The 27,412-nt window shown below is 35.9% G+C and overlaps 3 protein-coding genes across 3 annotated transcripts; all 3 read left to right on the top strand.

Annotated features, from left to right (window-relative positions):
* The first annotated feature begins 2,314 nt into the window (after positions 1–2,314).
* thy1 (Thy-1 cell surface antigen) lies at positions 2,315–4,998 on the top strand. Its single transcript, XM_073841110.1, has 4 exons — positions 2,315–2,438; positions 3,204–3,276; positions 3,510–3,833; positions 4,473–4,998. Exons 2-4 carry the CDS (start codon positions 3,240–3,242, stop codon positions 4,571–4,573), a joined length of 462 nt encoding a protein of 153 aa, XP_073697211.1. The 5' UTR covers positions 2,315–2,438; positions 3,204–3,239; the 3' UTR covers positions 4,574–4,998.
* Positions 4,999–5,075: 77 nt separating this feature from the next.
* usf1l (upstream transcription factor 1, like) lies at positions 5,076–10,954 on the top strand. Its single transcript, XM_073840247.1, has 11 exons — positions 5,076–5,125; positions 5,603–5,664; positions 5,904–5,950; positions 7,071–7,189; positions 7,363–7,488; positions 7,579–7,726; positions 8,683–8,737; positions 8,842–8,900; positions 9,046–9,140; positions 9,417–9,545; positions 9,767–10,954. The coding sequence occupies exons 2-11, from the start codon at positions 5,660–5,662 to the stop codon at positions 9,851–9,853; spliced, it is 870 nt and encodes a 289-aa protein (XP_073696348.1). The 5' UTR covers positions 5,076–5,125; positions 5,603–5,659; the 3' UTR covers positions 9,854–10,954.
* A 1,399-nt stretch (positions 10,955–12,353) lies between these two features.
* On the top strand, positions 12,354–23,372 carry f11r.2 (F11 receptor, tandem duplicate 2). The gene is made up of 7 exons (XM_073841182.1): positions 12,354–12,546; positions 20,016–20,075; positions 20,277–20,393; positions 20,536–20,676; positions 20,776–20,978; positions 21,253–21,355; positions 22,005–23,372. The coding sequence occupies exons 1-7, from the start codon at positions 12,504–12,506 to the stop codon at positions 22,220–22,222; spliced, it is 885 nt and encodes a 294-aa protein (XP_073697283.1). The 5' UTR covers positions 12,354–12,503; the 3' UTR covers positions 22,223–23,372.
* Positions 23,373–27,412: the final 4,040 nt, after the last annotated feature.

Here is a 27,412-nt window from a genome sequence, read left to right as displayed (position 1 = left end):
TTACAGCCGAGACATTTATAACAGCAAATAATGCAGCTGTTTCACACAATGATCACTTACAGTAAGATTAGTATTATTGAATGTGGCATGTTTGTCAGCTGCATTAAATTCAAATGAAGGATGGCACCAAAAAGTATATGCAGAAGCTTGAGATGATCAGGCATCCAAAATATATTCTCGGTTATAAGAAATATATATTATTGTTTTGAAATATGGCATAAGACCTTTATACAGTATCACTTATGCGCTTCCTTCAAATCAAGTCATATAGTAGCCCATAAAGATATACTTTTTATTGCTGACATTTTTGTAATATTTTTAGAAATAACTGAGTGAAATCGTCTTAAGAGCAATCTGTAATCTTATTGGTTGTTTGGCTGGTTTATCGATCCTTGCAATTTCTCCTGTGCAAAATGTGTTATACTAGTTTGTCATTGTCTTGGCACTTCTGTTTATCACCTGAATAAGGACAGCTCTGTCTGAAGGACATCACCACTGCTGACATATTATATTGCAACACTCACACATGATGCAACTAAATATTCTGTATACAACAATTCAAGGACTTTTAGTTCAAGGGAAAGAATGATACAGGCCTGGAACAGAACACAAGTGCATAAGAATGAGACTGTAAAGGTTACATGATGATCAAGTATTTAAATGTACTCTTAAATGTATTTCTGTGTGTCTTCCATTGTGCTTGCATGCATTGTGCAGCTGCTGTATGCACATGCTTAATTGCACTGTGCACTTTTACTTTTCACACATGCTTCCTTGCACTAACCTTAAGTGCCTTAGGTTGGCTTTAAGGTATAATCTAAGCTTTAGAAATGTAGTGCTTTTGTCTGTTTCATTTTGACTACTGCATAGCAATATATTCAAGCACCAACACGCGTATTCCACACACTTATATTTCTGAGGAAAACCTTTGTCTTTCCATTGCTTTGAATTATTTTTTCTGAAGGATCTATATTGAGAAATGTCACAGAAAACAATAAAGGAATGTAGAGTGTAACTGTGCAGGTCTTTTTTACTTACATCAACACACACATTTGAAAATGTAAGTGCTGTTATCTGTTATAAATGATCATTCTTAGTTTTATCAGATTTAACAATATTGTATTATGTTATAAACAGAGACACAGAGTTTTTAAAGATTTCGATGCAGAGGAATAATATGACGATCCCCGAAGCATGATAGCATGATATTATAAAATACATGTTTCTAATATTGTTTGCAAGATTAAATAATTGGGTCAAACATCCTTTCTGCAATTAACTAATAATCCAGTGAGTTTTTGCAATGATTTATGCAAAAGAGTATTGTATGTTTATTACTTGATATGCCATGCACTATATGTTTTTTGATGCACCGCCTAACCATAAGTCATAAGATTTATACATCTAAATAAACAAGCTTTCCATTGATGTATGGTTTGTTAGGATAGGACAATATTTGCCTGAGATCTGGAATCTGAGGGTGAAAGAAAATCTAAATATTGAGAAAATCTCCTTTAAAGTTGTCCAAATGAAGTTGTTAGCAATGCATATTACTAATCAAAAATTAAGTTTTGAAATATTTACAGTAGGAAATTTACAAAATATCTTAATGGAACATTAATAGCCTAATGATTTTTGGCATAAAAGAAAAATGAATAATTTTGCTACTTAAGACTTGTTTTGTGTTCCAGGGTCACATATATATAACGTTTTATAACATTTAATGCATATCATCCAATAAAACCTTATGATCCAGCAATAAATAACTAATTTGTGCATGATAGTCATGCTTGTTGTTATTAAATTTGATTAATGTAACAGACTAAGGACATTTTGTCTTTAAATGGTGTGATTTGAAACAACGTTACTTCTTAGATTTTACTTCGGTTGCAGTGAGACTTCATACTGTAAACATGAACAAATACTTGAGGCAGCAGCTTAGACACACTGGCAGAACCCTCTGGAAACTAGGCACCTTTTCAAAAAGGGCAGTTCTCTGAAGTTAAGATGGAGCCCGTAAGTTTCCGAACTCTGAAGACTCCAGTATCACAGTTTCAAAAGAAAAGCTACCTGTATTTCTGAATTTGAGTGCACAATAATATTAAATATCTGAGGCACCTTTAATGGGTGTGGCAAACGCACATAGCATCTCTTTGCATTTTTTACAATGTTGCCAACTTTATTTACAGGACTTTGTGTAGATTAATTAAACCAGAGCTATCTTGTTGATTTTTCTGAACAGCAACTTGTACACACACGTTCGAGCTTTTCGGTAATGGGCTGGTCGTAGCTCTATTCTAATGACACAGCGTGATGTATATGGGCGTGAATCTCTCCTTACTTAATCTCACCATCACTCTGCCTTCTGAAGTGATCGCTGAAGGAGTTGTCTCAATAACGGACCAGCAGTTCCAGCATCCTAAAGCAGAAAAGAAAAGGTAAGAACCGCAACAAACTCATTTGCACCTCGCCTGAACGTCTATATAGCGATATAAAATCAAAGACGCCACTGGAAATTTAACTCGCGGGCGTGGAGGTCTGGTCCTAATTACCTACAACGCCACCCACCCTAAAAATGAGCTGGCTACCTTGACTTCTGTTCACGACGCGTTTAAGTGGAATTAAGTTGAAACAAAACATTAAATGACGAGGTGAAGCCACTTAAATTGTAAAGATTTGAACTATTTATCCTAAATCCCGAACTGAATTCTTGCCAAAGAATGTCCCATGGGACATGTCATTTCAAAAGAATCTTCACGAGTTCAGTCTTGCCTCAGATAAAAGAGATGTGCGGGGCCTTGTAGGGAGTTCTTCACATAGCCTACCAGTCAAATCTTTACGAGTCTCAAAGGGGTTTCTGACCGAACGCTGTGTGTGGTTTAGGTGGGGTTCATGTATTCATGCTTTTGTTACAACAATACTTTTTACGTTTGTTTGTTTATTTGTATGTGCTCAGATATGCCATGACCCCACCCATATTGAGAAAATTTGCTGCAGTGCCAATATGAGAGCTCTTAAACATTGCCAGGAATATATAGATACATTTTTAAAGTTCAAACCTTTAATATGCATGCAGATGAAGACTTACTTAAAGTCCTGAAAAGTCAGTAATGCTTATGTTTTAGGCATGATACAAATAGTTCTGAGTGGATCAGTATTAATTTGTTGTGTTGTGAGTGACTTGACTTTTATTTGTTCTCCAGGTTCCACTGTGTGCGCAAGCAGTATTTGTGGTCAGGATGATGTGTACCGTGTTTGCAACCTTTTTCCTGTTGGGTAAATTTACATTCTTCTCAGTTTTTTTCACACGCCCATAGAAAAGAGAAGAAAAGAAAAGAACGTTCGTTGTTCCTCATTTTCTTCCTTCTTTACTTTATAAATATTATTCGAAGTTACCAAAGTCTAATAAGTTAATATGTGTATGAAAATAAATAGGATAGATAAGAAAGGTATTCTACCAGTTTTAAACAGCTCAAGCTTGAGGCTAAGTTGGTGTTATATTTTTCTAGGTGTTGTTTCTGCCCAGACTTCCCTTCAGCTTTCAGCCTGTGTGAATAAGGAGCAAAATCTGGAGATGTTCTGCAAGTTCACTCCAGCTCAAGACCCCAAGCTCACGAAGACTTGCTACTACATGACGGAGAATAAGTTGGTTGGCTCTACCAACAGCAGCAGCATCCCAGACAGCACCTTCAAAAACCGTGCCACTGTTGCCATTGAAGAAAACACGTGTAAACTTCTTTTGAAAGGTTTCTCAGAGGACAAACCCAAGAACTACACCTGCTACATCAAACAAACTGCCATGCCGGTGTCAGCCGTTGCAGTCGTGGAAAAGAGTAAGACAACAAAACTTTAACGTTTATTACATCTTGCTTTTGATTTTGCAACATCACTGCCTGGTTATAATTATCAACTTATTTGCTTGGAATTGGCAGAGAAGTGTAGATATTTAGTTTTTTTTTTTTTTTTTGGTGAGCAGTTATGAACTTTATGAATAATATATGACCAGTGTTGGAGGTAATGCATTACAAGTAACGTGAGTTACCTAATAAAATTACTTTTTCCAAGTAACTAGTAAACTAATGCATTACTTTTATTTATTTTATTGCTGAAGTGTTGAATTTTTTTTTTTTTTTTTTTTTTTTTTTCTTCTTCTTCTTCTTCTTCTTTCTGCGGTCTACTGTTCAGACGTGAATTAACTTTTTTTCTTTAAGCCTGAGGCTTTTGGTGTAAAAAAACAAACAAACAAACAAACAAGCAAGCCCTGTCTGGGTTTAAAGAGTAACACAAAAGTTACATAATGCTATCCATAGAAGTAACTAAGCAATGTAATTGTTTTTTTTAGGGAGTAACTCAATATTGTAAAGCATTACTTTTTAAAAGTAAAGTTTTCTCAACACTTGTTATGACTTCTAATGTGATGAATCAGTGACCAACAGATGTTGATCAGCCTGCTATATTTCTTTTTTTCCCAGGTAAGCTTCAGACCTGTTCTGCCTGGTGTGTCATGCAGCACAGTGGAGTGGCACTCCTGCTAGCTTTCCTCACTTTCCCACTGTTGTCAGAGCTTCTCTAAGTGTAGAATGAATCTCTTTGTACAACACCACTTCTCTAAAACCAAATGATAAATTCTCTAGCAACATCAAAAAATAATTGTTAATGAAATTTGTGTGTTTCCTCTCAGAAATGCTGACTTCTTTAAGAACTTTTAATTCTAACATATTTATGCACTGGTTTGGGTGATGCTGATGTCAAAAACACTGTCATGTGATGCATGTCCCTTAAATACCATGTAAAATGATGTAACTTGGATGTGGTAGTATGTTTTATAAAGTTAAGTGAACCCACTGTTTGGCATTGTTTTCAAGTACGGATTCTAAAATAAAATAAAGTGCGTCTTTGGATTGGGATCGTATATTGGTGTGATGAAATGTGTCGTGTTTTAGCATGTTTATGTTGTATTTGTTACATGCCCTAATAAACGTCTTTCAGTGGCCTACACAGGATGTAAGATCATGACGTTGTTGTGTATTGCGCTCTCTAGTGACTAGCATTAAAATCTAGAAAGACTGCAGCACATGCGCAGAACGGATATGTTGCCTACACGTTTGCTGCTGAAGATAAACAGGTAACTCGCTTTTTTAAATTTAACTAGGAAATTTTTTTTTTGGGGGGGGGGGACGATAATATGTATTATTATTAGTCTTACATAACTTTTTTTCTGCGCGACTGTTTTTACGCACCTTTCTTAGCTTAACGTTAGCTCAAATGCTAAACGCTCCTTTGTGCCGGTTTTTGTTTTGCTTTTTGCCAAGTTAGTCGAAGTAATTCTAATGATAGTGATATAATATCACATTCATAAGTAAAACGAACAATCAGTTCGCAAAGTGAGCTATGTATACTTTTGCGGGCGGTTTCTTAATACATCGGTGTGATAGGACTTTTAGTTTTAACGCAGCGGCGTAAAAATACATAACATGCCGACGCCACACCTGCTTTGGACATTTTAAGAACAGGATAAACGCCAAGTCCAGTTGTATAAGGATTTTAGGTATTAAATGTGCTTCTTTTGCGTTCCTGTTGTTACTGGCTGTTTTTGTTGCAGTTTATGTTACGTTTGAGGACCACAAAGCTGAAGCCCAGACCCCAGTTTGCTTAAAATATGAAGTGAGTTTCACCTTCAGTATCGTACTTGAGTCACAGCTTATGCTTCTATTATTGTTGAAATCTGCACTCCTACAATGTTATCTGAAGTGATTTTATGTTCTCTGATAAGACAGTGTTAATGTAAATCAGATTTTTGTAATGTGCTTTTCTATATTGTAATATAAACATTTAATAATTAGATCGTGTTAGCATTATACATTTCTTAATAATTATATATGCATTTTGTTTCCTTTTTTCAGAGAACAGTCCAGTCCTGATTCTGAAGATTCTCCCATACTGCATCACAGTGAGATGCTTAAATTGAACTGTGCATAAGTTCCTTTGTCATTCTGGGTCATATTGTGTTTAAGGAAATGAACAACATGAAAATGCTTTGTTGACAGTTTGTCTTTAGTTTCAGTTTAGTTATGAGAGCTTACCGTCTGCATAGCACCATCTAGTGCTAAACAAAGTATATACAGTACATATACTGTACCTGCACAACAAGAAACAAACTTCAAAAGGTCTCTAGCCAGAAAAAAAAAAAAACATTGTAGATTCAGTAGGGTGACCATACATCTTCTTTTCTAAGTTGCCTAAAATGCTTTGATTTCCTATAGAGGGTTTGCACTTACATCCCGGTTTGGTCAGGTCCCCGGATGCACAGCCATATTGGAGATACTCGGATGTAAACAACAGCAGGATTGTACAGTTAATGTACTACTGAATATGTTGTTCTGCTAATTCATGATGTCTAAATCACAGAAAAAGATGCTAAATTGTATAGAGAAGGACTTAGTAAGCAGGATGGGGCACAGTATTTTGCAAACTGGAGTTAATAGGTGCTTAAGATATGTACGAGCAGCAATATTAACTATTATAAGATATTAGCATAATATTTCACCTACCTGACCGGAAATGATGAGAACAAACACAAATGTTCTCAAGATTCTTGCCCTGGAAATCCTGGTTCAGTTTGACCAATCACAAACGCCTTTTGTTCCTGTAACAGTTTTTTGCACTCTTCTCCTAAGTTTGTTTTAAACTTTTGGCAGTCTGTAGTACTTCACATGTTTTTTACGGTTCGACAGATTAGTACAGCCCAAAACATGACAATAATTGAGCATTGTCAGCAGCCGTAATCAGCTAAATTTGCTCATTCCGTTCGGTTCTTTAGCATTGTTTATGTTAAGTGCCACCAATATGGATGATTGATGACTTGTGAAAACACTCTATTGTTTTCATACTTCCTGAAGGTTATGATTGAAAAGACCAATACAGTGCAGGCATTGTATATAATAGACCAAACCCTGACATTTTAGGCAATTAAGAAATCAGACAACTTTGTGTTGAAACTGACATGGTACATTAATATCCATTTCTTTTATGAGTTAACAAACAATAACCTGTATGTGCTGCTTTACTAGGTGTTGCTGAAACAGTAGATGACCCACTGGCAATCACAGCTATCCAGTCAGCTGCTGCATTTTCCACAGATCAGCAAATTAAGTATCATCTTGTAAAAACGGAAGGAACAGGGGGGCAGGTATGTGGCACATGTATACAAAAACATTACTTTCTTTAAAACATAACTAATGTAACATAATTAGTTACTTTTTTAGGGAGTAACACAATATTCTAATGCATTACTTTAAAAGTAACTTTCCCCAACACTGATCATAAGATATGATGATTAAACTCTTGACTTCCATGTTTCAGGTAACCTACCGCGTGATCCACCTTGCGGATGGGCAGGTGGATGGGCAGGTAGATGGGGCTGCAGCAGTCAGTGTGGTGACTGGGTTTCCCACAGTAACACAGGCAGCAACGCCAACTGTAACCCAGGTATTACTTGTTTTTAACAGCAATAGAAATTTGAACTTAATATCAAAAAGGTGGTTGTGTTAGTAGGTGCTTATGTGCATGTGTTTATAGGCTGTAATTGCTCAGTCTGAGAGTCTAGAGGGAGAGACGTCTGAAACTCAATACTACTATCCTGCCACCATCTCTGACACAACTGCTGGCACCATGGTAACTAATCTCCATGCAGCTGATTCGGTACTATCTCAACCATCCCAAGCAGGTAATGCCAAACTACATTTACCATTCAAATGCTGATGTTCAGCAATTAAATGGATAGTTTACCCAAAAATAAGAATTCTGTCATTAATTACTCACTCTCGTGTTCAAAACCTGTAAGACCTTCATTCGCTCATCTTCGTAACACACATGAATAGGTTTTTGATAAAATCTAAAGCTTTCTGACCCTGCGTAGACAGCAATGCAGCTGACACATTCAAGGCCCTGAAAAGTACTAAGGACATTGTTAAAATAGTCCATGGGGACATACCTTAATTTTATGAATACTTTCTGTGCACAAATAAACCCAAAATAACAACTTTTTTAACAATTCAGTGTCAGTTTCTGATGCATGTTCATGAAAGTACCACAACGCATGTGTGTGGTGCTGCTGACACAGGAGGAAGCAGAGGAAGACATGTCTTCGTAAACATGTCTAAAGATTTTGAGACACAGGATGACTTGGAATTTTTTGCCCAGTCTTAGATGAACTAAGAGAGATTTACATTTTATGTCAGAACACACGGAAAAAAGAAATTGTTAAAATAGTCCATGTGAAAAAAAACAAAAATAACAACTTTATTCAACAATGTCCTTACTACCTTTCTGGGCCTTGAACCTGTCATTTGCATTACTGTCTGTGCAGGCTCAGAAAGTTCTTGGATTTCATCAAAAATATCTTAATTTGTGTTCCGAAGATGAACGGAGGTCTTACAGGTTTGGAACGACCTGTGCGTGACTAATGAATTTTCATTTTTGGGTGAACTATCCCTTTATTGTGGTTTCTGGTTATTCTGAAACATGAAATTGTGAAAGTATTTCAATTTGCCAAATACATCATTATTTATGTAGCTAGCTAAAAGTAGAAAGTTACCCATTTTTTTTAATCATATTAGCCATGCAATTATTTCATCATTCAAAGTTTTTTAGATTCAGTTGCCTCTCTTCCTTTTCTTGCAGGTCAACTCTATGTAATGATGTCGCCTCAGGATGTTCTAACCACAACACAGCAGAGGTTGTTCTCTTATATCACATGCATAAAGCCACATGTGCAATCACAGTAATCAGTTCTCTTAACAGTTTTCTTAACATCTTCAACGAATTCTATATTCTTCACAGTAAGTCGGGAACACCGCGTGGTTCCAGGGATGACAAGCGGAGGGCTCAACACAATGAAGGTTATTCTGTGTTTTGTTTGAAATCAGCAGCTCCACCTAATCAACCAATTGCTTCTGCTCTATTTCATATTAGACTAAAAAAGATTTTTCTTTAAATGTGTTGTGAAGATCTGTCTAAATGTAAGTCCTTTTTTTTTGTCCTCAGTGGAACGCAGGCGCAGGGACAAGATCAACAACTGGATTGTCCAGCTTTCCAAAACAATCCCTGACTGCAATGTGGATGCAACCAAGAATGGTCAAGTAAGCTTAGTTAGCACAAGCCACCCGCAGTGTCTAGTTTGTCTACATTTTATTAAAGGGTATAATGTACAGTGTTATTGTAGTATAACAGGGATACTATACATTTTAGAAGTTTTACTTATATTATTTATTTTTCAATTTGTATTTTATTATAGTTTTGAATTAATTTGAGTTTTACTTTATTTTTGTATTTCAATTTGTTGTTGTTTTTTTGTTACTAAACTAAATGAAAATTTGAATTTTTAGAAATGTGTTGTCTTCTGCTCTTTTGTGTAGAGTAAAGGTGGGATCTTGTCCAAGGCATGCGACTATATCCAAGAGCTGCGTCAGAGCAACGCACGACTGGAGGAGGAACTTAATAGTGTGGACAGACTGAGGATGGACAATCAGCTTCTCAAACAAGAGGTACTTCAGCTACCACAGGAAGAGCTTCTTACTTCAAATTAAGCTGGTATTCAAATGACTACTAGCTTCCACTATAACCACAACAACTGCTGCTGCTAGTAGTAGTTTTGAAGTCAGACATCTAGCAGTTCTGAACATTTTATGTTGGTGTGAATGTACAACATTTGCTCATACATTTGGTTTTCCTCTCTCTTATGCCTCTCCTCCACCTACACACACAGATGGAAGAGTGGAAATCAAAGAATCAGATGATCAGAGCCCAGTTAAGACAGCACGGCATAGTGGCAGCATCAATGGACTCTCAGTGAAGAACTGCAGATCAACTATAATCTTCTCCTGCTGTGGTCTTGTCATTAAAGGGACAGTTCACCCAAAAATGAAAATTCTGGCATTAATTACTCACCCTTATGGCGTTCCAAACCTGTAAGACCTTTGTTCATCTTAAGAACACAAATTAAGATATTTTTGTTGAAATACAAAAGCTTTCTAACCCTGCATAGACGGCAACGCAAGATTCAAGGCACAGAAAGGTAGTAAGGACATCGTTAAAATAATCCATGTGACAAGTTGTTTTCTTTGCGTAAAAAGTAGTCTTGTAGCTTCATAACATAACGGTTAAACCACTGATGTCACATGGATTATTTTACAATGTACTTACTACCTTTCTGGGCCGTGAACGTGGGCCTTGCGATGTGGTGTCAGAGAGATCTCAGATTTCATCAAAAATATCTTAGATTCGTTTTTTGAAGATGAACAGATCTTACAGGTTTGGAACGACATGAGGGTGATTAATTAATGACATAATTTTCATTTTTGGGTGAACTTTCCCTTTATGTTAATCCAGGTTTGAAATGACATGTAAGAAGTCATTCTTACTGTGGACAATCACACTTTGCTCTTTGTCTCCTTTACTGTTCACTTCACACTCAGCCTTTGATTGTTTCAGATTATTTCCAGAGTTATCTGGTATTTTGACTGCACTGAATTTGTGTATAATTTTCAGATTTGTATATTTGTAGATCTGTGTCTAAAGAGTGATTATACTTTTTTAGACTATTGTGATGGTGTATCAGGTATGTTTTTTTTTTTTCAATTGAAATGTGTTTGCAGTTTGGTGACCTTCATTGCGTTCTTTAAGCAAAATTTTATTGTTTAATGTGTGTTCAGTCAGAAGTTGTTGTTGACACCATTTCTTATGCAATGCCTTGACAATCAATTTGGGCCACAGCACCAGCTATAAAAGTTTAGTCATTTATATTGCAATTATAAAGATGTACTCTTCCCAGTAAATTTACAGTGTCTTTACATTGTTTGAATAAATCTTGAATTATTGAACCAAATATAAAGGTTAAACTCAATTTTGATGATATTTTAAAATACTGGTAGGTTTCTTGATTTTTTTTTTTTTTTTTGGATTTTTTTTTTTTTAGAACAGACAGGATTTTGAATACGAAACATCAAAAATATTTACAATACAAATTATTAATAAAGAAGCCATTGTTGTACTAATTTGAACCTCAGATTTTATATGTTGGTACAGTAGATTTGCATATATTGTTAACAAGAGCTACAGTACATATCTGAAGAGTGTAAAAAGGTTGGGTGGAACTCTTGTATGCCAAGAAACAAAAACCTTGACTAAGCTGGATATCTTTTGTATGTGCCTAATTGTGTAATGCATGCATCACAGCTGAAGTCTCATATATATGCATGTAAACTCATACATAAATAAACTTTTTTTTTTCAATAATACAGAAATATTTCAGGTTAAATACGAAGTCTTAATAAAAACTAATTATGAATTAAAAGTCAGAATTTGTGAATTAAACATCAAGGAAATTAGTGTTATATTTTAATTTATTCCACAAAAAAAAAAAAAACATTTAGAGTTGAAAAGTCAAAAGTTTGCAAAATCTGCAAAGTGGTAAGTATTTTACCAAAATAAAAGGATCATACAAGATGCATGTTATTTTTTATTTAGTACTTACCTGAATAAGATATTTCACATTTAAGATGTTTACATATAGTCCACAAGACAAAATAAGTTTTAATAATTTATAAAAATGACCCCGTTCAGTAGTTTACATACACTGAGGGACTGATGTAACTATTACAGAAGGTTCAAAGGCTCACTGATGCTTCAGAAGGAAACATGATGCATTAAGAGCCAGGGGTGTAAACCTTTGAACAAGAAGAAAGATGTGTACTTTTTTTTTAAATTTATTTATTTATTTTCATTTAATTCTCCCATTTAGAAACAACTGAAGATACCTACATGTTTCCCAGATGACAAAATAAGCTATTTATAAGTTACTTGATCTTCAAATTCAAAAAGTTTTTTACCCCGCAATTGACACAAATGGATTAATGTCAGGGTCCACAACTTCATCTTATACTACAAGCAATATTTCAATATTTTTGTTGTTGTTGTTGTTGTTGCATAGTGTTGTGCTAAGTCTTTATTATTCGTTTTTGATTATTAAATGATTTTAACCCCTAATATGAAATGATAACTATCCAAAACTTCTTTTCACAAAACGTATCTCTTAACTTGTTTGCTCACCCCTGATATGTTTGTTCCTGTACATCTTATCATGTAGGTAACTTACTAAGAATGTACAATATATATAGAATACAAAGACCCATATAGAACAGTCTGCATGGACTCCTAAACAGGGTTCATTCTGAGAACGATTTCCAATTATTTGACTAGCCTTGAATCTGTTTACTTTCATCGCGTCATGCAGCGGGAACGTCATAGTGTCACGTTTCCAACCAATCACCCACGCGGTACAGGTAACATAGTAACCTACTAGCCTTTCAAGCTTATCTTGCCAAAGTTTATAGCGACCCAACAAATTAACAACGGCAATAAAATTGTGCTAAAACACTCTAATAGCAGTTATCAATTTAATAGGATAAATATTGTGGAAGACTTGGTATCGTTTCAGACTGGATATGTTGACCTTCGTCTTTGTGTGCCTCTCTATCTCAGTTACAGGTAGGCTACTCCATGTTTTCAGTATTTGTTTACACAATATTTTTTATATTCGTATCATTGTCTGCTGTGAAGATTTTCCATCAGTGTTTTTCTCTTTTTTTTTATTTAATTCATAGTCATTTACTAAAGCGTATAGTAGAAATTATTGTTTTAATTGGAGTATATTTGGATGCTATACAGTCAAACCAAAAATTATTCAGACACCAGATATAATTTTTGATATTTTTGGAATCAGAACACGTTCATGTAAGTGAGAATAGCAAGTAAACTGTGCATACCCAAAAATTCTTAATACAGTGAACTACCAGTAAAATTGACACAAATTTGGGACCAAAACTTTAATTTGACACTTTGACATGACCATGTTTTGTTACATACCTTTCTATCAACGTTATCTGACATTTTCAAGATGAATTGGTTCTGACACAGTTTAACTCTTGAGTTCTTGTCATATTTTATTGCCATTTCTAACCTATAGCAAATAAACTGTGATAATGTGAGAAATTTTAAAGTGCATATTGCAGGTTACATTTTTTTTCGAGATAAACACATATTCGTGTATGAAAATACTATACGAACCGTTAATGCAGGATTTTAAAATATTTTACAGGACGTAAGGGCACAAATTTAGAAGACAAAGTGACGATTTCCTTGATCGCTCTCAAAAACAGCTTTTTTTTCCACACCGCGTCATATGACGTCACGAGAGGGAGTCGCTCGCCAAGCTCTGTTGTTATTCAGTAGGAGCTGTGGTGAGATGGTGTGTTTTCGGTTATTTTTAATTTCAATCGATCATCGTCATGGTAAATTATTGTGTTTATGGAGGCTGTACAAACTCCAGCCTGTCAGGACATCATGTCCACGGGTTTACTTAACAATAAAAAGAACGGTGCATCTTCCGTATCTGGGTGCGTTTGTGCGGGCGAAGAGACGAGTCCATGCTAATGCATCTGCTTCGAAAAACGCGTTCACTTTACACCGGAGGATTATCATCCCGGCAATATGATACAGTTCAACATGGGATGCCGAAGCAAGAACCAAGTGAGGCTCAAAACTGGTGCAGTTCCTTTGGTGCACACAGCACCTTCATCGGGTCCGCCGTCAGCCTGTGGTTCGTCCGGATCCGTCAGAGATGCAGCTCGACGAAAACGTGACCTGTGCACCGTAAGTCTTGTTTTTTCCTCTCATAACTTCTCATAACTACCAAATCCGTGAACATATTTATTTAAATAATGAGACACAACGAGATGTGTATAAGTTGTTGTAAAGCACCATAGCTAGCTTGTAGGCATTAGCAATGTAATTTTAAGAACCATGTAAAAACGGTACCATATGAGAAGGCATAACTGGTCAGTTATCCTCAGTTTGTTAATATTATAATCATCAAATCTAGTTACAGCTTAGTCACATTGTTTGCACAGCTAATTTGTATTTTGTGTGTGTTTTTAGGGTTTTGGGAGACATTGCAAGACATGAGGGTGTGTGAAGATCTGAAGTAGTGGAGGCCAGCTCTACCACCTCTAATACAGGTCCTTTTCAAAAAATTTGCATATTGTGATTAAGTTCATTATTTTCTGTAATGTACTGATAAACATTAGACCTTCATATATTTTAGATTCATTACACACAACTGAAGTACTTCAAGCCTTTTATTGTTTTAATATTGATGATTTTGGCATACAGCTCATGAAAACCCAAAATTCCTATCTAAAAAAAATTTGCATATTTCATCCGACCAAATTAAAGAAAAGTGTTTTTAATACAAAAAAAAGTCAACCTTCAAATAATTATGTTCAGTTATGCACTCAATACTTGGTCGGGAATCCTTTTGCAGAAATGACTGCTTCAATGCGGCGTGGCATGGAGGAAATCAGTGCTCCAAAATCTCCTGATAGCTAGCTGCATTGACCCTGCCCTTGATAAAACACAGTGGACCAACACCAGCAGCTGACATGGCACCCCAGACCATCACTGACTGTGGGTACTTGACACTGGACTTCAGGCATTTTGGCATTTCCCTCTCCCCACTCTTCCTCCAGACTCTGGCACCTTGATTTCCGAATGACATACAAAATTTGCTTTCATCCGAAAAAAGTACTTTGGACCACTGAGCAACAGTCCAGTGCTGCTTCTCTGTAGCCCAGGTCAGGCGCTTCTGCCGCTGTTTCTGGTTCAAAAGTGGCTTGACCTGGGGAATGCGGCACCTGTAGCCCATTTCCTGCACACGCCTGTACATGGTGGCTCTGGATGTTTCTACTCCAGACTCAGTCCACTGCTTCCGCAGGTCCCCCAAGGTCTGGAATCGGTCCTTCTCCACAATCTTCCTCAGGGTCCGGTCACTTCTTCTCGTTGTGCAGCGTTTTCTGCCACACTTTTTCCTTCCCACAGACTTCCCACTGAGGTGCCTTGATACAGCACTCTGAGAACAGCCTATTCGTTCAGAAATTTCTTTCTGTGTCTTACCCTCTTCAGGGTGGCCGCGGATCCTTAAAAAGTCTTAAAAAGTCTTAAATTCCGTTGTCCTAAAATAAGGCCTTTAAATGTCTTAATTTGTCTTAAATCTAAATCCAAGGGTCTTAAATTTTTTACACTTTGAAAAGGAAAAGTTTATCGTTTTGTGGAGAATCTCCTGCGCAGGTTCTAAATCTGTTATGTTGCTAGACACGCGCTTGCTTGACAACGCCTCAGTGTTGCCAGATTTAGCGGGTTTCCGCCCAACTACACGCATTTGAATCGCAGATTAGCTGTTAAGTTTAACCATCATAGAGTAAAAGTTTATAATTAGCACATGTTTTTACGTTGCCGCACACAACTGGCGCGAGCACGCGCAGAGAGAGAGAGAGAGGAGAGAGAGGCGCGCGGCGCGATTCGCACAGATTGATTCCTCTTTAACTGCTATTTGAACGGAAACGTACATACCAAGTCATGTCTTAATACCCGTTTTGGTATTCTGTTTAACAGTCGTTTATGTCTTCAGTGAACCGAAACAGCTGAGAAAGAGATGCGTGCCAGTATTCGGTTTGGGCATTTGGCCTTAAAGAGACAGCGTCCTATAAATACCTGCAGTGAGAAACACTAGTTATTTTACAATTAATTATTAAATTTCCCCTCCTGAATACTAGTGTTATTGATTTTATTACTAACTTTATGTTGTATTCATTTACACTTGTCATTTGTGTAATTGTTCTTGTTTTGTTACTGAACTTTAGTTCAGATAGTAGTTTTTGCTGTGGATGAGAAGTAGCCTACCTAAAGTAAGCATTCAGTAATTAGGAAAAAACAAACTTTTTTTTTTTTTTTTTTTTTTTTTTTTTGCTGATCCGAAAAATGATCCGATCCATGACTCAAAATCCGTGTTTGTTACACTGTTACATTGGCTTCAAAGTGAGTGAGAGCCTTGACTTTGTCATGGAATAGAAAATAATTTCTTCTTCTGGAATAGTGTTTTCTGTTGAATATTCCCAAGAATAATCAGTTAAATAAAATAATAATTTAAAATATCTTCATAGTTTTGTGCTAGACTTTTGCGGGACTTTCAATTTGGTCTTAAATTTTGTTTGAAAATGGTATTAAAAAGTCTTAAAATGTCTTAAATTTAACTTGGTCAAACCTGTAGACACCCTGCTCTTGCTTGAGGGTGTCAATGATGGCCTTCTGGACAGCAGTCAGGTCGGCAGTCTTACCCATGATTGCGGTTTTGAGTAATGAAATCATCAATATTAAAACAATAAAAGGCTTGAACTACTTCAGTTGTGTGTAATGAATCTAAAATATATGAAAGTCTAATGTTTATCAGTACATCACAGAAAATAATGAACTTTATCACAATATGCTAATTTTTTGAAAAGGACCTGTATAACACATTAGTGTGATACCCACACTGAAAATAGTTTTCTTTCAGTAGTATATGTTTGGTACATCTACATATATATATTAACAGTTGCAATGTTGTGTTTTAAGTTGGGTATTAACAGTACTATGAAATAATATTCATGATTTATTGCTGTATAAATTAAACTGAATTGAATTAACCATAAATGCAGATCTGGTTTATATACATGTTGTAAACTTCATAAAAAATGTTATACAGTAAGACAATTTGTGATTGTGATTATTTTTTATTGATTGTCACCAAAATGGGGCCATTCAAAACCTTTATAAAGTAATCCTTCCTCTGTAAACTGTCTAATAGCTGACACAACACATGCAGGTAAGGGCTTCCTGATGAATACCAGCAGACAACTTGACTGTATGCTGTCAATATTAATTGTCATATACCAATGGCATTAAAAAGTTTTACTTTATAGGTATTTGTGACCTAAATATAGTCAAACTGTAATTGAGATTAAATTTTACTGTTTATTTGTACGTACAAGTATTTTGCTTTGATTTCAGACAGCAAGCCTCAAAGTGCAGAGTCAGAGACAGCACATCAAGTTTGGGGGCATTTCCCATATAAGCATATAATAAAACAAAAAGGTGTTTATCTCTCGTGCGCGGTAATAAGAACCCGCTATATCACGTAACGTTTGCGTCGGATATTAACGAGTATGACACGCTTGATCAACGATATTCGTTTGTGTTACTGGTAAGTTGAAGCAATACTTCTAGATGACCAATGCTATGATTTTGCCCGATTAGATATCGTCAGTTTACACTGATCTCTCACCAAGACACCTGCCCTGTTCTCCTCGCACCACAACTTAATTTGTTTCCTCTGACCGTTCTTCTGTTTAATCCTGGTATGTCCCTGCTCTCTTGGCCACATAGCAGGCTCATAATTGTGTCTGTGGTTCGTCATGCGAGTGTAAATAAACATTTTAAATGTTCTCCACGTCTGAACGGTCATTGCGATCCATTGTTTTCCTACTGTTAACATTGACCGCTCTCCCTCTCGTTACGTCACTGCCGGTTTGGCAGTTTTTCAGATGCGGAAGTAAAATTATCTCACAAAAACCATAGATATATATACGTAGATGCCTCATTAGCGACTGTTTCTATGGACCGTTATACGTAAGCCGTCCGCCATTTCACTGCGGTCTACTTGACGTCATTCACTCTATGTAATTGACTGTAATCACTGAATATTCGAAATGCCACAGTCCTGCACAGCCGTTGGTCTGCAAATCTTCTATATGGTGAATGACGTCAAGTGGACCGTTCCAATATGGCGGACGCATCTACGTGCTTGGAGCGGTCCAATGAGGTATCTACGTATATATATCTATGACAAAAACGACTCCAGAAGCCTTAATAGCGTATTTCAGGGCTCTCAAGTTTTGGAAAAAGTTTGGAGTGAGATATTATCTGTTAGGGGAGGAGCCACTCAAATATTTGCAGCAGTGGCCCCTCAGCCCCACGCAATTCTCTCCAGTTTTTGGTAAAAGTTCAACTATCTATTGTTCATAATTAACCAGCACAAAATAAAAAAATATAACAACTGGTAGATCTGATAAGTCAAATTCATAAAAATAAAATGTTTAAAATATTTAAAAAATGCATATGTATCAAAAGTAAAAAAAAGAAATTTGGCCCCAAACGAGCAAACTAAACAGCAGTGCTCAATGCACATACTGTACACATACAGGAGGATTGCAGAACTTGCTCATAGCATGTATGTCAATCTGTGTGTGTGTTTGTGAAAGAGAGAGGGTACATTATGTCATTACTAATGTCATTTTGTATTTCAAGTGTTTATTGCACACTTTGATGCCTTGATGACAGTGGTAGGGGCTTGAACTTAGCTAGAGTAATTGGTTACATGTAATTGAATGTATTAAATGTATGAATGTATGAATTAAAAACGACATTTAACTAATCTGTTACAGTTACTGAGAAATAACAAATATAGTTAAATTACAGTCACTTTTAAAAATGTTTACAATTACAAAGTGGGTTACATGTAAATATTTTGATTGATTTATTTCCCAAATCGCATTGACTGCTTTAAAATAAGAGACACCAATGTTTCAGGAGTTAAACAGAGGTGCTAAAGATTTTGTGGTGGCTGTGTTTTAAAATTAAATTATTATAATCTTAATTCAAGTGATGAAGGGTTTGTAAAATTGACAGTAATTAGTGTTGAGTGCTACTTTAAAAAAAAAAAGTTAACAGTTGAAAACATTCCTTTGAAATGTAGTAATCAAATGTAATGTTACATTACCTCTAAAGCAATCGAAATAGTTACACTACTTTTAAATTACATTTTAAATAGGGAAATTTAATCTGTAGCCTATTACAGCCTATTTCCAAAATAACCTTCCCAACAATGTTGATACATTTGTGTTTTGAAATATATAAAACAATTTATTTTATTTGGATGAATTTGTCTGTCTTTTTTAGCAGATTTACCAATTATCTTGTCTTTTCCTTAATTTCAGGCCCACAATTAGTTAAAGCTGTTGAAGAACTAATAATTTTGCACAAATTTGGCTATAATCCCCAACATCAGTTCTCACTATCTTTGATCACAGGCAAGTGATTTTGTCTAGGAATCGTAAAATGGAAAAAATAAATAAATAAAAATAAATATGAAAAACCCTGCTGCATTCACTTAGTTTCTAGTAAATACAACGCGACCACCTCCTCAACTGTACTAAACGCTTCCACTGCGAGAGAAAGCGGCAGCCCCGCAACGATTCCACCGCTGGCCTTGTCCCGTGTGTGCGCGTCTACGTTGCCTAGTGACGAACGTGATTGTAGCGGGATCACGTAATATACCAGAAAACAGCAAATTCTAATTTTTTGGCTGGTAGGTGCCATTTAACTCTCAAGACAGCTATGAGCTTGGCAGAGTACTTCTCTCTGCAAAGCCTGCACCTCGTCCATTAACACCATATAGCGGGACAAGTTATCCCTTACTTTTCAGCGTGAGAAATACAAGGTGTGGCGTGAGAGCGTGTGAACTGGTTGAAATGCGTGTGTCTCACGGTGAATGCGTGAGACTTGAGAGCCCTTTTGAAGTATATTTCAAAGAAAATCTGGTTCTTACATTATTTTTCTATACATCAATTCACTGGAGTCTCTAACCTGCAATATGCCCTTTAAAGGTGTCTGATTAAATTTTGGTTTGAATACATAGTAACTAGTTTGATAACAATCAAATACTAGTATTATACTGAAAAACTAAGATATTAAATACTACAATTAAATACTTTAAAACTGTTGAAGGGTAATATGTTTCCTTAAATGTTGAAATATTTGTTTAAATTGGTTCAGGAATTATGTATTTATATTTTTCTGAGACAGTTTATCAGGGTTCAAACTCACATGTTTTTGTTAGATTCTTCTTGTCATTGTGTTTCTATTAAACAGAAAAATAAGTGGCTGACCTAGATAAAGATCAAGTCTAACCATTATTCCAGTCTTGATATGACTATTAATGTGATTTGTGATGCATTTAATGCATTTCAAAGAATTCTTTCTTACTGATGTAACTAAGGCTTGAAAAGAGCTCTTTCTGTCTACAGGCCTAAATGCTTTTACGGTTGCTGTTGGTAGTCCTTCAGTAAACGTAAAAGAGAATGAGGGTAAGTTTCTCCTCTTTTTTTCTGTTAATACTTGTCTTTCAGTTACAGCCCTACCAATGTTTCTGTGAGCCAGTAATCAGCTAAATAAAAACACTGGAGAAAATTGATGTGTCTTTATAAGGTTTGCACTAGAGAATAGTAATAGCTGTTTTGGGTGATTCAGTGATTCAGTTTTTGATGTGAAATTACTTGATTTTTCAGGAGTTGATTTGAAATGTTCCTACACTGCTGACTTTGGAGCAACACCCAGAATAGAATGGAAGTTCAAGGATCTCAAGGGCTATCAGTTTTTCATCTACTTTGCTGGAGAGGCAACTGGTATGGATACATTTTTTTTTTTTTTTTTTTTTTTTTTTTTTTTACAGTTGTCATGCAGTGTCATTTCTTATTGTGTATTGATGTGTTTTAATGAAATGACCATAAAGAAAAAATAGAGCACTCATTTTTTTTCTTTCTGTAGCTGAATATAAAGGACGTATTACTGTGTATGATGGAGGACTGAGATTTAACAAGGTGACACGAGCGGACAGTGGAGAGTATGACTGTGAGGTTTCTGGCAATGGTGGATATGACGAGAAGACCATCAAGCTTATGGTCCTTGGTAAAAAAAAAAAAATCCTATAAGCTATAAATCATTTAGCAAAGATTATTGCTTTGATGAAATAATGTAATACATAAAACCTTGTCATTTCCACTACAGTGCCTTCTTCCAAGCCCATATCCACAATTCCGTCATCAGTCACAACAGGCAGTAACGTCCGTCTGACCTGTTTCGACGCAGATGGCTCCCCTCCATCCACCTATAGGTGGTATAAAGACAACACTCCCCTCCCTGAGGATCCAAGCAAGTTACCCAATTTTAAGAACCTCACTTACAAGATGAATGCTTTTGATGGTAACCTGGTGAGTGATCATCTATAATACTAGAAAATACATAATAGCATTAATATGTGTGTGTATCAGTACTTTTATAATGCTGTATTTTAAATATAATTTTTTGTGTTAGTATAATTCAACGTTTTTACCTTGTATTAAAATAATAATTAATTAATTAATTAATTAATGAATTAATTAAATAATTAATTAATTTGCATTAAATAAATAATAGATAAATTATATTATTAAATAAATAATAGATTAAATTATATTTGTTTTTGTTTTTTTTGTGTGTGATCAGGAGTTCCCGAGTGTGTCTAAACTGGATACCGGTTCATATTTCTGTGAGGCCAGTAATGGAGAAGGCAATCCTCAGTCTGGAGATGCAGTGCACATGGAAGTCTGTATGTAACATTGTCATTGCTTTCAAATAATAACTGCACATTTACACACTTAGTGGCAGTTACTGTACAGGACTCCCAGAGTCACCAGAGAATGCGCTTTCAATTCATTATCAACATATTATCAAAGCACTACAGGACTTTAGATAGCTACTTCCACATTCTCGCATTTGATCAGATCTACCTCCTCAGAATATTCACAATACAGTGCAAGCAAACAAATACAAATCATAAACGTGCATAAATAAATGCATAAACATATCCATTAACATTATTAACCTTAAGTATATTTGTATTTTAGAAAAATATAATGCCAAACATTTTTTTAATGAATACATTGTTAAAGATGTTAAGAAACATTTTCTTAACATGGTGCAGGAAGTAAAAAAAAAAAAGAGATATTTAAAATAAACAGTACAGCAGCAGGACGACAACCAAACATTATAAATAAAAAATGAAAACAGAAAGTTATAGAAGTGTATGGAGAGGAATCCCACATGTTTTGGGGAATTTTTGGAGTCAGTGAGAGCAGGCCAGAAGAAACATCACTTCCTATTGATATTGTCTCTGCTTAGACAATCTTGTGAGTAGAGTGTTTTTTTAATCTTTGTAATTTAGCTACTTTTGGGCTCATTGTAGTTTTGTTATATAGATGATGACGAGGACAACAGCCAAGCATCAGCTGTGAGGAGCAGCTTGAGCATGGAGACCCAGAATGTCCCAAGCAAGATCACCACGAACCACATGCTGGAAAAACAGTATGGTGTATACATGTTGCAAGAGGTGAAACTAAAACTAGAGATACAAAAACTAGAATTAGAAATAACAAAGTTAAAGTTGGAGCTGCAAAAACTTAGACAAGAACCTTAAATACCATTCAATTGCTGCTCTGTATCCAAGACTTTATTTTATTTCATGATTTTAAATGTTTTTTAATTTTACTAATGTACTTGTATATACTGAAAGTGATCAATTAGAATCTAGGATCTAGCATGTTTAATACTATGTTCAATATTTTCAACTGTATTTTGCATATACAGTCAAGCCCAAAATTATTCAAACCCCTGGCAAATTCTGACTTAAAGTTACTTTTATTCAACCAGCAAGTTTTTTTTTTGACCGGAAATGACAAAGGCCAAAAAGTGGCATGTCCAAAATTATTCATACCTTTTGCAAACTTTCACAGTCTATGCGAAAATCCAAAGTTCTATACCATTCCAAATAGTCCGCTGTTCTAAAGTATCCTAATTACCCTGATTCATTGGGAACAGCTGTTTTAATCAACTCAGGTGAAAAACAGAAGCTCTCTGCTATTGGTTTGTGGACAGTCATGGCTAAGACAAAGGAGCTCAAGGGAGGACCTGCGGCTGCACATTGTGGCTGCTCACAAGTCAGGAAAAGGCTATAAGACCATATCTAAATGTTTTGAAGTTCCAGTGGCTACAGTGCAAAGTATTATTAAAAAATACAAGACGTTCCACACTGTGGAAAATCTCAGAGGACGTGGTCCGAAGCCAAAAGTGACACCTGTGCTGGCCAGGAGCCTGTGTCATTTCCGGTCAAAAAAAACTTGCTGGTTGAATAAAAGTATCTTTAAGTCAGAATTTGCCAGGGGTATGAATAATTTCAGGCTTGACTGTATATATAGGTGTAATATGTTTAAACTAGTTCTTGTTTTAATTTTCTCTGTCAGTCACACATTGTTTTTTACAATCATTTGTCAGACATAAAATGTAGATCTATTTTTTTTCTCCTGCCTGTGAATTCCAAAGCTGGTTCTTCAAGCACTCTTCCTCCAGGTCTGAAAGTGCAAGACTTTACTTTAAAGCATTTACATTTGAGTATTTGGAAAATGGTGGCTGTATTCATGAAAATGAATTTCTTACCTTGCCATATGGCGTAGAGCAATGCAAGCACAGATTATGTCGCACAACCTGTTTACAAAACACATTTCAGTAGCATTTGATTTGGCATGCCTTAAATAAATGTTTTTCTTAAACTAGTATGGATTAAAACTATACTGTTGTTATTAATTCTGTTGTCTTCAAGTTTATCATGATAGCTTTTCAGCAGCATTGACTTAAGTTTTATATGTAAACAACATGCATATACTCTATGTAAAGTAATTATTGCACATGATTATCTAATTGTGACTATTTAAACTAAGTATTTAAATATCACAAATGAACACTTCCATATATACATATATGTATATGTAATCAACTATTTTTTCCAATACACACTAACTCCTGTATTCGATCTTCTCTTAGTCAGCAGGATGCTGAAATTGTTTTACATGCCTTTGGCACATCTCACCTTGAGCTAACTTCTTAATGGCCTTTTAGCTAAAACATCAATCTATCACAATATGTTTAAAACTCTGCAGCCCATTTGATCACTTTTACAAAAAAAGAATGAACACATCACTCCAATTCTTCATCTCCTTCATTGGCTTTTGGTTTCTTTACGTATAGACTTCAAGATAAGATAAGAAGATAACCCTCACTTACAATGATCTTAATAATCTTGGTTCTTCACATTGTCTGAAACACACAACAGGACTGTTGATGACTCCTACATTTAGTGTGATCACTATGGGTGCCAGCTTTTTAAATTTTTTTGTGTTGTGACTCCTAGGTTATAGAATGCTCTGCCTTATGCCTAGCCCCTATCATTCGTGTCACAAATGTAAATTTGTTTAAATTAAAATGAGACCTTTAAACTCATAAACATATCTCTGTCACGCAGCAGGAGTCTCACATATACAACCAGTCGCGCATGGTACAGGTAACATAGTATCACCTTGAAGGGCATTTATTTTCAGCCTTTTAGCTTATCTTGACTCAGCTTTGAGGGCCTTGCAAATAGACAACTTTATAAAAGTTCCAGTAACAATAAAAACTCATTTTTTAAAAAAGAGGAATATTTCGTATCATTTCAGAGTGGATATGCTGACCTTTGTTGTTGTGTGCCTCTCTATCTCAGTTACAGGTAGGAGTCCATGTTTCCATGTGTCCGTTCGTTTACATAATCTTTTTGTCATATCACTGACTGCTGTGGACTGTCTGCTGTGAATTATTAAGCCTAAACTTTGTTAAACTATGTTTTGTTGATACAGTTTCTTTCTCTCTTAAACTTAAAAATTAAACCCACAATGGCACATGAAATTAACCAATAAAACACCACCTGAGGTAAGCTAACGTAGCTAAGTTTTGAGTAGGCCTGAGAGAAAAGGTACATTTTCAAGAACGATTTAAAAGCAGGTAGCTGTCTCTAACCACAGAATTTGTTTGCTTGTCAAATTTTAACTCTGAGTCGAAGTACTTAACATGAGTGCAAATAATAGCTTGCAACAGTTTTAAATCAGAACTAAAATGGTTGAAAAACTGAGGGGGGCCAAATAGGATGACTGGTTTTGTTGTCAATTGACTGAAGAAAATTTTCACCATTCAACTTAGCAAACAAGGTGGATAAGAAATTTATGTCAGGTTTTATTGGTAAGTATAATTGGTTGTCATCTTGATAAATATGACAGGAGAACTGGTGGTGTTCAAAGATGGAGTGGAGAGGGAGCAAATAAAATTGGGCCCAAAACAGAGCCCTGGGGATAAAAAAAATACATCAATCTATACCAAGAAACAGTGCTGTTGAATATTAAGCAGAATCCAAAATGTTCTTGAGCAACATAGTTGGAATAATATTCAATAACCAGTTATTATTTAGTTTTTGCCAGTAATCAACTGGCAAAGATGTGCATTAAGTATTTAGAATAAATTAACAGATTAAATGCTGTTTAAATACTAATTTGATAGTTTTGAAGATTAATAGGTTTCCTTAAATGTTGAAAAGTTCATTTGCATTGTTGCAGGAATTAAATGTTTATATTTTTCTGATCTTGTCCAAAGAACAGGGTTCAAACTCAGATGTTGCTTTTGTTAGATTCTTCTTGTTGGCTAGATAAATATAATGTTTTTTTTATGACTGTTAATATGATTTGTTTTGAAATGCATTTATCATGTTTTAAATAATTCCTTGTTACTGATGTTAATTACGGCTTGAAAAGCTCTCTTTATGTCTACAGGCCTTCACACTTTTAAGGTTAGCGTTGACAGTTCTTTAATAAATGTGAAAGAGAATGAGGGTAAGTTTCATTTTCTTTTTTTCTGTTTATCTTTGTTCTTTAACTATATCAGAATAATTTCTGTGTTAGTCAAATAAAAATACAGGATAAAAATTTGGTGTGGTGCCTGTGTCTGTATAGGTTTTGCACTAAAGATATTAATAGCTGTTTTGGGTGATCCTCGCTCAAGAAATCAGTTTTTGATGTGAAAATCATTCATGTACAAAGTGTTTTTTCCCCCCCAGGAGTTGACTTGAAATGTACCTACACCTCTGACTTTGGATCAACACCCAGAACAGAATGGAATTTTAAGGATCTCATTGGCTATCAGTTTTTCATCTACTTTGCTGAAATGATAACTGGTATGGATAAACACTTTACAGCTGTCATCCAGTGTCATCGCTGTTAGCTCTCAGTAGCATTTCCTTATTGTATGCTAATGTGTGTCTTATTAAAATGAAAATAAAGAAAAGATTTATACACAAAGTATTACCTTTATTTCAGGAGCTGACTTGAAAAGTTCCTACACTGCTGACATTGGCCAGTCACCCCAAGTAGAATGGAAGTTCAAGGATCTCAAGGGCTCTCAAACGTTTATCTACTTTGATAACAAGCCAGCTGGTATGGATAATTTTTACTGTTGTCATCCACTGTCATTATTGTAACCTTGCAGTAGCATTTCCTTAATGTGTGTTAATGTGTGATAAAAATAAAAAAAATGAAGAAAAGATATCTAGCATTATGGCTCTTTTTTATTTCTGCAGGTAAATATGAAGATCGTATCACTGTGTATGATGGAAGACTGAGATTGAACCCCCAAAACATTAGGTTCCCACCACCATGTTTGACAGTTGGGATGGTGTTCTTAGGGTTGAAGGCTTCTCCTTTTTTACCCCAAATGAAGGCTACATCCATAAAACAGAGGACCAAAAGTCTTCTTTGTCCAGATGAGCATTTGCAAAGGCCAAGCGGGCTTTTGTGTGCCTTATCTGGAGAAGTGGTGTCCTTGGTCTGCGTCAAAGACTATAGAATACCCAAGACTTGTCACTCGTGTAGTTTTGAATGGGGAAAAATGCAACGCTCATTATGGCCGCGAAGCCCCGCCTTCTTAGTGAAAGAGCCAATCGTTGATTAGAAAAGTCAGCGCGTCACTGCAGCTGCCGTTAGAAGTCCCGGTTGCTATAGAAACAATCGGCGCTCTAAGACGTGTGCTCAGTACTGCGCATGCGCACTGGCTCATCTAGCCGGAAAAATAAGCGTTTTTTCACGCTGTTGGAGCACAAGGAACCATATTTATGAGGCAGTTCTTGTTGGATTTCTTTGGAGATTTAAAATATGAAATTTAATCGTAAGCTTGGTGAACAGTTTTGGAGAATTTGATGTTTCCCCATTCAAACAGATAGGAGCTGCACTTGTATGCCCGAGAGGCGTTTCAAAGATGGCCGCCGAGTGACATGACTTGCCTTAAAGGGACTTTGGTCTGCGTCCATGGAACCCAGCGGTGTACAGTGTCCGTTGGACTGTCTGCCTTGAGATGGTGCCACCAGCAGAGCCCAGATTCATCAGGATGGCCTTGGTGGTGATCCTTGGATTCTTTTTTACCTCTCTCACTATCTCACTTTTGGCTTCCGAACAAGTCCTCTGAGATTTTTCACGGTGCGGAACGTCTTATATTTTTTAATAATACTTTGCACTGTAGCCACTGGAACTTCAAAACATTTAGATATGGTCTTATAGCCTTTTCCTGACTTGTGAGCAGCCACAATGCGCAGCCGCAGGTCCTCAGTGAGCTCCTTTGTCTTAGCCATGACTGTCCACAAACCAGCAGCAGAGAGCTTCTGTTTTCCCCGGTTGAGTTGATTAAAACAGCTGTTTTAATCATCAGGGTAATTAGGATGCTTTAGAACAGCTTGGACTATTTGGAATGGTATAGAACTTTC

This window comes from Garra rufa, chromosome 5 (genome assembly GCF_049309525.1).
Source record: "Garra rufa chromosome 5, GarRuf1.0, whole genome shotgun sequence".
Taxonomy (NCBI): Eukaryota; Metazoa; Chordata; class Actinopteri; order Cypriniformes; family Cyprinidae; genus Garra; species Garra rufa.
This window is presented reverse-complemented; position numbering and strand designations above follow the sequence as displayed.

Bases quoted from the DNA above. Each gene is read 5' to 3' on its own strand.
- thy1 (XM_073841110.1), top strand. From the start codon at position 3,240: ATGATGTGTACCGTGTTTGCAACCTTTTTCCTGTTGG. The intron at 3,277-3,509 runs GTAAATTTACAT...ATATTTTTCTAG, and splicing joins TGCAACCTTTTTCCTGTTGG to GTGTTGTTTCTGCCCAGACT. The intron at 3,834-4,472 runs GTAAGACAACAA...TTTTTTTCCCAG, and splicing joins CGTTGCAGTCGTGGAAAAGA to GTAAGCTTCAGACCTGTTCT.
- usf1l (XM_073840247.1), top strand. The intron at 8,738-8,841 runs GTTGTTCTCTTA...TATTCTTCACAG, and splicing joins CTAACCACAACACAGCAGAG to TAAGTCGGGAACACCGCGTG. The intron at 9,546-9,766 runs GTACTTCAGCTA...CTACACACACAG, and splicing joins ATCAGCTTCTCAAACAAGAG to ATGGAAGAGTGGAAATCAAA.
- f11r.2 (XM_073841182.1), top strand. From the start codon at position 12,504: ATGTTGACCTTCGTCTTTGTGTGCCTCTCTATCTCAGTTACAG. The intron at 20,076-20,276 runs GTAAGTTTCTCC...TTGATTTTTCAG, and splicing joins AAACGTAAAAGAGAATGAGG to GAGTTGATTTGAAATGTTCC. The intron at 21,356-22,004 runs GTATGTAACATT...TTTGTTATATAG, and splicing joins TGCAGTGCACATGGAAGTCT to ATGATGACGAGGACAACAGC.